The sequence below is a fragment of the Eulemur rufifrons genome, chromosome 9 (genome assembly GCF_041146395.1).
Source record: "Eulemur rufifrons isolate Redbay chromosome 9, OSU_ERuf_1, whole genome shotgun sequence".
NCBI classification, from domain to species: domain Eukaryota; kingdom Metazoa; phylum Chordata; class Mammalia; order Primates; family Lemuridae; genus Eulemur; species Eulemur rufifrons.
Genome location: NC_090991.1, coordinates 54,157,051 through 54,167,956, shown reverse-complemented (window position 1 = coordinate 54,167,956; position 10,906 = coordinate 54,157,051). Strand labels below are relative to the sequence as shown.

The 10,906-nt window shown below is 61.4% G+C and overlaps 1 protein-coding gene across 1 annotated transcript; it reads left to right on the top strand.

The window, feature by feature from the left end:
• Nucleotides 1-8,062: 8,062 nt before the first annotated feature.
• CBX8 (chromobox 8) lies at nt 8,063-10,494 on the top strand. Its single transcript, XM_069481777.1, has 5 exons — nt 8,063-8,131; nt 8,528-8,571; nt 8,746-8,811; nt 8,945-9,011; nt 9,467-10,494. Exons 1-5 carry the CDS (start codon nt 8,063-8,065, stop codon nt 10,352-10,354), a joined length of 1,134 nt encoding a protein of 377 aa, XP_069337878.1. The 3' UTR covers nt 10,355-10,494.
• The last annotated feature ends 412 nt before the right edge of the window (nt 10,495-10,906 follow it).

Here is a 10,906-nt window from a genome sequence, read left to right as displayed (position 1 = left end):
TCTCAGGGGCCACTGAACCTCCCACAATGGATGGGGTGAGGGCCGGGATGTCTGGGAGGACTCCTATGGCAGCTCAGCTCTTCATCCGTTTGGCAAAAAAGGAGCTCAGCTCTAGGGCTGAAACTGGAGAGATACAGAAACTCCCCGTGAACGTGGCATTTCCCCTGCTTTAAACGTCGTCTCTCCCTGCTCCTGGTCCAGAACCCCATGCCCTAAGCAAAACCCGCTTTTCTTGCCCGTGAGCCTCTGTTTCAGAATCTCAAGGACTAGCCCAAGAAAGGAAAATTAATTTCGCCTCTGATTGCTGTTATTCTAGATAAGCCATTATTATGCAAATGAGGGATGCATTTCTCAGGATGAATACGAACCGTGCTCCCGGTAGCAGCGCAGGACAGCCCCAGATGTTTGCATAATTACTTCTGCCCCAACTTCGGGAGTGCAAAATGTCAAGGGAGGAAGTTGTGCGGGTAAATACGGTACCGCGTTCCCTGAATTTGATTTCCTAGAGCAGGACGGGGAAGCCGTTGGCAGGCTTCGGATGCAGGGAGAAAAGGCGTCCCTGCTCCCGGCGCGGGCGTCCGAGCCGAGTGGCTGTCTGCGCAACCCCAGCGGGGCTGAGCCACCCCGTGGCCGAGGGCGGCGGGAGAGAACAGGGTCTTCCCGAGCAGTGAGGCGCTTGCGCGGGCACACGGCCGCCTCTGGCCCCGCGCTTTCCGGCGGCCCCGGAACCGGCAACACGGCTTCTGGGCGTGCGCGGAGCTGCGGCGCGCTGGCCGTGTAGCCTCGACGCCAGCCGGACCTAGCCCGGCCCCCGACAGCTCCCCCTCCAGGGGCAACGTCTGGGGGAGCAACGACGAAATTCCATCCCTGGAGTGCAAGGCAAGACGCCGACCAGGGCGGAGGACGTCGAGGTTTCACCAAGGCCCATCAGAGGAAAAAGCCCAGACCCTCGCGGGCACCGTCGCATTTTCTCGGTCTGCTCCCAAACGTCGGCCCTAGGGTTTGCAGTCCGTCCGCTGCGGCCCCCGGCTGGCCGCTCCCGGGGAGTGCTGGCGGGCCGACAGATGCCCCTGCTCCCCGGGGCTCTGCTCTCCCCAGCCTCGCCTCCTCCAGTGACCCAGCATGCTCCTGCACCTAGGTTTTTCTGACCTCTAAAAGGGGAGACTGGACTTCGGCGCTTAGTGCGAACGACTCGCAAGGGAATGTCACTAGCTTAGGGACTTCCAGTTTGGAACTAATTCGAGGTCCCTGGCATCCCAGCGAAAAGTCACTTCAATTCCTTCCGCTTGGGGGCGGGGTAGGAAATGAGAAAGAACGCGAAGCGCCAGAGTCCGAGGCGTTCCTGGAGCTTCCCTGGGATGGGGGAGAGCCCGCGTGGGGTCCAGAAGGAGGAGGAGGACTGTGGCATCCCGCACAGCTGGCGGCTGAAGCGCCAGCCCTGGCGGAGCTCGGGTTCAAGGCAGCCAAGGGAGTCGGGCGACCTCGCTGCCCGCAGGCTCTGGTGCCACCATTCCTCACCTCGCCCAGCCTCACCCAGCCTCACCTCGAGTTTTCCTGTGGGAGGGTGGGTGCTCCCTTCCTTCCCGATGGGCGCTGGGTCTCGGGAGGAGGGGTGCGCACGGGCCGGGTCCAGTAACTGGTAGGCCAAGCCTCTCTCAGTGCAGACAGAATGGGGGGTCAAACTCTCCACCTGGGGCATGCTGAGCCACAGGCTGCCGCCAAGGGGTTGAGCCGTCGGGGACAGCAAAGATGCATCAGAGTCCGCGCGCTCTTGGCGTGAGGGGCTTCTGTTAACACCCTCATCTCGGGTGGGTCTCCAAGACCTTGACCGCTGGGATACCCACTTGTCCCAGGCTGCTCTGCCGCCACACCCCGCCGCCCATCCCCCTCCTCGCCTCTCGCAGTTGAGCCCCTGGCTGTGCCTAGTGTTTGTCCGCTCTAAGGCCCTTGTCCCCAGACGGCGAGACCAGAGCGCCCAGACCCAGCAACTCCCGGACTCCTTAGAGTCCACAGTTCTCCAGCCCACCCTGCTCCCCAAGGGCCCCCCGGGGCTCCCGGAGCCGGCTTTCCGCGAGCAACACCAGGCGGCATTCCTGGGAAGGGGTGTGTGCCCGCGCGAATGGGGGGGAAGAGGAGAGAGGGGGGAGAGAGAGAGAGGAGGGAGGAGGGAGGAGGGGAGGGAGAGGGAGGGAGGGGGAGAGAGGGAGAGAGAGAGAGAGTTGGAAGAGGAGAGCCGACCCGCGGCGCGCATGCGTGCTGGCTCGGGCGCTGTGCGCGTGCTCCTGCCGGCACCGCACCGCAGCGCGCCCGGCCTACGCTCTTGGAGGGGCCGCCCGAGCGCTTTCCCCGCTAGCCCACTGGGCCCAACTCGTCCTGGGGCAGACGCTGCAAGGGGCGAATCTAAACTGCGTCTAAGCGGTACACAGTTGGTTTCCCAGGGAGGATAGGTGTGTGCCGCGCCCCCTCTCGTGGGTGCCCCTCATTGGGAAGCAGTGACAGCTTGAGCTGACATTGGGTTCCCCGGAGAAAGTCACCCAAAGCAGAACCGCTGGATCCCGTTAGCCTTTCGTGGTCCCAGGACACCAATAATAGCAAAATAGTAATAGTAATAATTAACGTTTATCGAGCGTTTGCCTGTGCCTGACAGTGTGCTAGTGCTGACATGGTATCTCATTTCACCCTCCCATGGACTCTCTTGGGAAAGCATGCTAATTAGCCCTTTTTGATAGTTACTGAAGTTGAAGCACAGAGAGGTTAGGTCACTTGGAGAAGGGCACACAGCTAGCAAGTGGATTTGAACCCAAGCAAGCTGGCCCCAGAGCTCACGTTTCTAGTCACTATACTCTTCAGTAAAGGAAAAGCAAAGACTCCCACCAACATCAGCCTCCAGTGGGGTTGAATGTGCTCCTAGAAGCCCTTCCTGTCTCTGTTCTTCCAGCCTCATCTTTTGTGCTGAGGGCTCTGAGAAGTCTCTCTGCTAGGGGGCATTGTGGTGGCTGGTTCCAAGAGATTCCACCAGACTTTTCTTACCTCAAATTCTTTCCTGGAGCCCCGGAGGAAGTGAAATGTTGGGAGCGTCCAAAAGTCCCTGCTGTGGGGTATTAGAGACTTGAGCTCAGGACCTCTCAGGCTGAATCCCTCCGGTGTGCCTCTGGACAAGTTACTTGGCCTTACCGTCCCTCAGTTTCTCATATCTAAACTGGGGGTGGTATGACTTCTTACCTGGTGGTTGTGACTCTTACCTGGGATGATGCAGGTGCTGGATGATGCAACTGCTCAGTAGATGATGCTAAACTTCAAGGAGAGATTTTCCTCCCATGGAGCAGAGGGGAGGGGAGGAGGTTTGATTTCAATTCCTGTAGTTTAAGGCAGAAGTCAAAGGTTACGTGGCCTCTATCCAGAGTGTGTGCGCCTTGTGGGATTCGATTGTAAAGTGGTCAGCCCCTTCTTAAACTGTGCAGCAGGTTCTACTGCTTGTCTAACTAGGAGGATCTGAATGTCTACCAGGGAGGAGGAGAGGACAGGGAAGGTGGGAACCAAGGCCAGAAACCTGGGCAGCCTCACCTCCAGTTTCCCGCCAGCCAGACCAGGCCAGGCCTTCGGACCTTTTTCCACAGTGTCGGTCACCTCTGCGGAGTTCCCGCAGCAGATGGCGCCCAGCCCTGGCTCGGCGTCGGGGAGCAGAGCAAGGGGGCGCCCGACCGGCTCCAGGCTGCGGGAGGTAAGCCACGGGCCACAGCCGCTGTACACGCTGCCGGCCACCGCCCGCACCGCCACGCCCCGGAGCCGCCCGGCTCACTTCACAGCCCTGCCGCTGGCCCGCCGAAGTCCAGCGGTTGACTCCAAACCCGCCTGCGTGCGCGGCCGAGACCGATGGGGCAGGTCCGACACCCGCCAAACCGCGGAGTTGAAACGCTCCCCAAGGACAAGCCGAGGCCGGGCCGCAGCCTCCAGCTAGAGCGCGCGCTCAGGGTTGCTGGTCTGGCCGGCCACCCTGAGCCCAGCGCCCGCCGGGCCGCGGGTCTGCTCCTCTCTCCCGACCACTCCAGCCTCGGGCCTCCCCCTCGGGGAGGACGCGTCGGTGGGCGGCGGGTCCAGGGAGGCCTCAGAGGGCCCCAGACCAGGCGCGGCCTCCGTGCTTTCGGAAGGCGGGGGCGTGAAGTGCAGGGTCCCGCACCATCTAGAGGCTGGGGCCGAAGGCTGGGCGGGTTCCCAGGAGCAGGTTCGAGGTCGCGAAGGGCAGTCACAGGCCACGCGCCTGGGTCACAAGGAGGAGTGCGGAATAGGGAGGAAGAACCAGGGATGAGGGTAAGCAGGTGTCCCCAGGCGCACCGGCGCCCGCATTTCCGTAAACAAAGAAGCGGTGCAGCTCATGAGGTGGGGGTCGGCCGTTAAGAGAATCCCAAACAATTTCCTTCATAAAAATGCGATCTGAGAGCATTTGATTTCCACTTTCACTCCCCCCCAACACACGCACAGTCTCCAAAGACACTCAAATTGCAGCCATATGGGGCTAAAGTAATAGGAAGCAGTTACCTTATTTACTGCAGAGGCGGCGCACATGAACCCGGCGGCTGCGGACCGCCGGCGACGGGACTAAGAGCAGTGTGTTCTCGCTCTTTGAAACTTTGTTTACTCCTGGGAGGTTCACGTGGGAAAAGCCATTACCTAACTTTGAACGGGGACAGCGGTTGTACGGAAGAAAGAAGGGAAGTGTCCAGAATTGAGTCATAGGGGATGGGGGGGTTCATAAGAAATTGGGGAGTGAGGATCCTCCTTCCCTTGATTCCTAAGAAAGTGCCACCAGCTGCGGGTCCGAAAGGACTGGTCCACACTCGGTGGAATGACCCCAATGCTAGTGCCCTATCTGGGCACACAGGCATCCCCCATGTCCACCAACCTGGAGCCCAGCTCCGGTCCACTCCCTTTGCCCACACCGCCGCCTCTTGCGTGTCTCCAAACTGTGGAGGACTGAGGCCGCCCAGTGACCTGTTTTCACACCGGCTGAACCCTGCGCTCTGGCAGGCAGCTGGCACCAGGGTGCGGGGCAGGGCGAGAGGACCTTCCCCATCACTCCCCCTGGTCCAGGTCATCTTCCTCTGTGGGACAGAGGGACAGAGCACGTCTGCTGCGACCTAGCGCTGGCATAGGTCTGACTCCAGCTTATTCTGTTCCCCTCTCCTCTCCTTCTGAATCGTGTTCCACCTTTGCCTCGGAGCCCCGACGTTTGCAAACACACACCTGGAGAGCCCGAATTTTGTTCTGAGCGAGCGTTTCCGAAAGAATCGTCGTCAGAAACAAAGATGGGCGGGGAAAAATGGGTTGGAGAAGCGAAAATAATTACCAAAGACCCCCTAGAGGAGGGGCTGGGGTATCATTTCTTCACTTCAAGCTTAAGAGGTATTTAGAGAAAGAAGTAAAAATGAGGCTGAGAGAGGGAAACAGGAAGGAAGGAAGGAAAGGAGAGAGAAGAAAAGGGAAGGAACACAGGGAGGTAGAACCAGAGCGAGATTTTTCAGCGTGAAACTAAAACCCTCGACCTCTGCACGCCTGGTGCAAACCCCAGGGTCTGCGAAGGCACCAGCCCAAGCCCAGCCGGAGATAGGGCTCCGGAAACCCTATCTGAAGGAAAACCACCACTCTTCGCGGGTGCAAGCGACTTTCCAGGGGTGAGGGGAGGGCAGCAGGCGAGGTGGGTCGGTCCCGGCCCACCCCGGGTAGGCTCCCTCCCTCCAGCCTCCGGAGTGGCCCTGGAGCGGCCCTTAAGCGCAGGCGGCCGGCGCGGGCTTTGGGGTGGCCCCGCAGCCACCGCGCGGCGAGCAGCGGCTTTCAGGAGGGGGCGGACGGGACGTGCAGAGCGACCCGGGCCCAGGGCGGAGGGTGGGCTTTCTCTGGGCGGAGAAACCAGACACTTATAGGCGGCTGAGGCCGACTTTATTTTTACTGCCCAAACTGTTGGAAAGTATTTAAGCTTAAACAGAAACAGCTGTATCGCTGGCACCGGCAGACGAAACTATTTGTTACCGGGAATGACTTTTTATGATTAAGGATGCGGACGTCGGCAGCCTCTCGCGGGCGGCCTGCGCGGGTCGCAGGGCAATGTGAGCGTCGTCGAGGGGCTGTTCGTTAAGACAGAACGGCCAGAGAGATGAGACTGTTCACCAAGCGCCCACCGTGTAAAGTTTGGGACCAAAGCCAAAAACTGGAACCGCTGTTTCCCGGGGCGAGGGGAGGACCCAGAGGGAAGGTGGGCCCCGCGCCACGTCTGGCCCACGGGTCGAAGGCTTCGCCGCGCCCACCGCCCGCGCGCACCTCGCTTTGGACAGGAGGCCAGTTTTCCGCTCTGGGCTTCCTGCCCCTTCAAGGCAGACTCCTTGGCTGGCCGCTTCTCTCGCTCTCCGTCTATCGTTCTCTCTCCTCTTTCCCCTTCCCTTCCTTCCACCCCGTCCCTGCCCAAGGGAAAGCGCTTCTAGTCAAGAGTTGATCATCGATGTTTTAACTAAATCCCGGGTTCCAACGAGTGAGAGTTGAGATTTGGAGTTTGAGCGACAAGAGAAAAGGGTGGGAGGGAGCTGGGCCCGGACTGAGGCTGCTGTCCCCACCGCCGCCGGCTACGGGTCACCGCGAGCTGAGCAAGCGGAGGGGTCGGCGTGTACCTGTCCGTGTGCGCGCGCCAAGGCACCGCGGCCCGCCCTTTCCCCCTTCCTGGAGTCACTATCTCCGCGCGTAAGACCCTCTCGCCAAGCCCGCAGTGGACCCCGCGACGACCCCTAGCTTCCCGCGCCGCCGTTTCTTCTGGGGTGTCCGCCGCGCACGCTGGAAGAGCCGTGGACAGGAAGAGCGCGGGTCGGGTGCCGGGGTCCGGGGCAGCCGGACGCGCGCCCAGCCGAGCGCCCCAACCCCAGCCAAGCCCGGGCTCTGCCAGGACGGTCGTCCGCGCCCTTGACACGCCCTGGCCCAGGGCAGCAAGGGCCGCGCCTGGGGACGCTCTCGGGCAGGGGTTGGCTGGGCGGGCGGGGGTGCAGGGGCAGGTGGCCGCGGGCGTAGGGGACAGTAGGGGTCAGGGAGCAGGCGCGCGACGGAGCCGCGGGGTCCCCGGCCATGGGAGGGCTCGGGTGGGAAATGCCAGGCATCCATCAGGTCCGCAGGCGGCTAGCGCTGGGCGAGCGGTCCAGCCAGCCCGGCTTGCGGGGCCCGGAGGGTGGCCGAGGGCAGGGCTGCGCGACAGGAGACCGAGACACAGGCACATTGATTTGTTAGCGGGACCCGGCGGGCTACAGTGGGGGAGGCCGTTGCCATGGAGACCGAGGGGCGGTGTGCGGCTCCGGGGGGAGGGGGCAGGGCGCAGGAGCGGCCGCGGGCGCGTCGCCTGGCCTCGGGGTTCGGGCGCGGCTCGCGGTGGCCCGGCACCTGTGCATTGTGCATTGTGCGGTGCGGGCAGCGGCAGAAGGAGGGGAGGGCGCGAGTCCCGGCGGTGGGGGTGGGGCGGGCCGGGGTCTGCCGAGGGGGCGGAGCCTGGCTGACACCGCCGCGGGGGTCCCAGCGAGAGCTGTGGGGGACGCCGAACACCGGAGGGACAACTTGGCGGCGGGGGAAGGGGCCCCGCCGAGGACAGAGGGCAGCCGGCCCCCCTGGCCAGCCCCGGAGACTGACAACGGTCGGGCCCGCCCTCCCCGTTGCGTCACTTCCGGCAGCGGCCGCCACCCCCGCCCGCTCTGTCTCAGGAGTCGCCTCGGACTCCGCCCCCTGGCGATTGGAACGCGGGTCACGTAGCAACGCGGGGGAGACAGGGAGAGGGGCGTGGCCCGGAGCTCGGCCAATCAGCGCGTGGGGGCGCAGGCCTCCGGCCGCTCGGCTCTAGCAACGTCGTTAGCAACACGTGGGGCGGGAGGAAGCGCGGGCGGGGGGGCGCGCGGAGCAGCGCGGGGGGGCCGCGGGAGGGCGCGGGCGCGCGGGGAGGGGAGGAGAACTGACGTCAGCGGGAGAGTATTATGGTCTGTCGTGCGCTGGCTGCTGCTTTTCTGCTCCTGGAAGCGGCCGAGGGGGGAAGAGGCGAGTCAACATGGAGCTCTCGGCGGTGGGGGAGCGGGTGTTCGCGGCCGAAGCCCTCCTGAAGCGGCGCATACGGAAAGTAGGTGCCCTGGGCCTCGGGCTCAGCGCGGCGGGCCCTCCCCTCCGCCGGTTCCCTCCCCTGCTGCAGCCCAGCTTCCCTTCCCCCAGGTCCCAGCAGCGGCCGCGGCCGTGGCGGCGGCGGCGGCGGCTCTGAGCCCCAGCGCTTCCCTTAGACTTGCAGCGATGCACAGATTGCACGGGTGGGGGGCGGGGTGGGGGATGGATGCCGGTGCATGCACTTTGTGCAGCCCTAGGTGCAGGGGTGGTGCAGCGAGCGCCTGCGTTTGGCGGTGGGGTTTTGAGCATTCATTTGGTGCATGCATTTTCGCATGTATTTCTTGTGTCCTCGTCATGCATTTCTCCCCATGCACACACGCACACACACACACACATATTTTCCCCTTTGCATCTGCAGGGACGCATGGAATACCTCGTGAAATGGAAGGGCTGGTCGCAGAAGTAAGTCTGTTATATGCAATTCTCAAGCCCAGACTGTTATTCGGGAGGTTTCTTTCTTCCTCTTTTTCCCTTTATATTGAAATACAATACAATGCAACGGGAAAAGTTACACACACCCCCTCTGCTCCCCCCCTGCTCCTGGGACTGATGCCCGCTTCTTCCTGGTTCCTTCAGGTACAGCACCTGGGAGCCGGAAGAGAACATCCTGGATGCTCGCTTGCTGGCAGCTTTTGAGGAAAGGTACAGACCCTTCCAAGCCCCAGCCACTCACCTAGAAACATGCAGGGTGGCTTCTGTCCAGCCTAGACTGGAGTCCCACTTGTTTTTTTTTTTTTTTATTCATACACCCTTTCTCCCTCACTCCTGTCTCTAGGGAACGAGAGATGGAGCTCTATGGCCCCAAAAAGCGAGGACCTAAACCCAAAACGTTCCTCCTCAAGGTAGGATGGCAGTGTCCAATGGTGGACAGTGATATTTTTGGGTTACTTTCTGGGAAGGGGGCCCTGAGGGCTATGAGCCAATGTGGTGTCCACACATGTTGCCTCTTTGTATATCTAGGAGAGAGTCTCCTAACAGGATGTCACTAAGTTAGTGGCAACACCAAGGGGTGTCCGGGAGGAGGGGCTTAGCCACACTAGATTTCCTTTAACCTCCTGCCCAGCCTTTCCAAATGGACATGTGAGTGAATACAAGACCTGTGCTTTCTGCAAGCAACTGCTTCCAGGCAGATCTCTATTCCTTCCCCCATGCTGCCACCTTTCAGCCCCACCCCCTTCCCATTCACTTAGAAATTCCCAGGCCTCAGAGAGTGAAACTGGGAGTTTAAAGTTAGAGGAGGGGTCCTGGGGGCGGGGCAGGGCCTGCTCTACTCTTGACACCACCTTCTCTTCTGCAGGCCCAGGCCAAGGCCAAGGCCAAGACTTATGAGTTCCGAAGTGACTCAGCCCGGGGCATTCGGATCCCCTACCCCGGCCGCTCACCCCAGGACCTGGCCTCTACTTCCCGGGCCCGAGAAGGCCTTCGGAACATGGGTCTGTCCCCACCAGGGAGTAGCAGCAGCACCAGCAGCACCTGCCGAGTAGAGCCCCCTCGGGACCGGGAGCGGGAGAGGGAGCGAGAACGAGAGAGGGAACGTGAGAGGGAGCGAGAGCGGGCAGCCAGCCGTGTGGATGACAAGCCCAGCTCACCAGGGGACAGCTCGAAGAAGCGAGGCCCCAAGCCCCGGAAGGAACTCCTGGACCCCTCGCAGAGGCCCTTAGGAGAACCCAGCGATGGCCTCGGAGATTACCTCAAGGGCAGGAAGCTGGACGACACCCCTTCAGGGGCAGGAAAGTTCCCAGCAGGCCACAGTGTGATCCAGCTGGCCCGAAGGCAGGACTCGGACCTGGTGCAGTGTGGTGTGACCAGCCCTAGTTCAGCGGAGACCACGGGCAAGCTGGCTGTGGACACTTTCCCAGCCAGGGTCATAAAGCACAGGTCTGCCTTCCTGGAGGCCAAAGGCCAGGGTGCGCTAGACCCTGGAGGCCCACGGGTCCGGCATGGCTCAGGCACTCCCGGCTCTGTGGGAGGTCTGTACCGGGACATGGGGGCCCAGGGGGGAAGGCCCTCCCTCATCGCCAGGATCCCAGTGGCCAGAATCCTGGGGGACCCTGAGGAAGAGTCCTGGAGCCCCTCCCTGTCTAACCTGGAGAAGGTGGTGGTCACAGACGTGACCTCAAACTTTTTGACCGTCACCATTAAGGAAAGTAACACGGACCAAGGCTTTTTTAAAGAGAAAAGATGAATTGCTGAGTGGGTGAGCCCAGGACAAGAGAGCAGGGGAGAGAGTGAGCGCAAGCTTGGCAAATGCTTTTTATTTCTGGTGGGATGTGGCCGCCTGGCTGGTCCTGTCCCTAACTTCATACCCCCTCAGCCCCTTTCATTCCTCCTTCCCCTCAGTTTTGGTTGGAAAGATTATCTCTAGAGTTATATTTTCTATTAGATGTAAATATGTTATTTAAGAAAAATATCTAAATATATATATTTCAACTCTTGAAGTTGTTTTATTTACACGAGGAGAGAGAGACAGTGTGTTTTAGTTGGGGCAGGCCGGCTGAGCTGGGGCAGGAGGGCCCCCATCCCCCCAGGGCACTAGGAAAGTTGGGGGCCTGGGCCCTGGGTTTCTGGTGGTGTCTGGAGGGATGCAGCCTGCCCACCTCGCCCCTCCTCCCTTCTCCGCAGCCCAGTGCCAGATTCCTGGCACCAAGTCAGGGCCCAGATTTTTTTCTCTCTTCCCATTGGCCAGCCAGGCCAACAAAAGGTTGGCTCCCCAATCAGAAAAAAGGGGGTGGAGTCA

What these genes read in the sequence shown, in the direction of transcription:
- CBX8 (XM_069481777.1), top strand. Translation starts at nt 8,063, where the DNA reads ATGGAGCTCTCGGCGGTGGGGGAGCGGGTGTTCGCGGCCGAAGCCCTC. An exon ending in TGAAGCGGCGCATACGGAAA is followed by an intron (nt 8,132 to 8,527) that starts GTAGGTGCCCTG and finishes TTGCATCTGCAG; the next exon opens with GGACGCATGGAATACCTCGT. An exon ending in CTGGCAGCTTTTGAGGAAAG is followed by an intron (nt 8,812 to 8,944) that starts GTACAGACCCTT and finishes TCCTGTCTCTAG; the next exon opens with GGAACGAGAGATGGAGCTCT.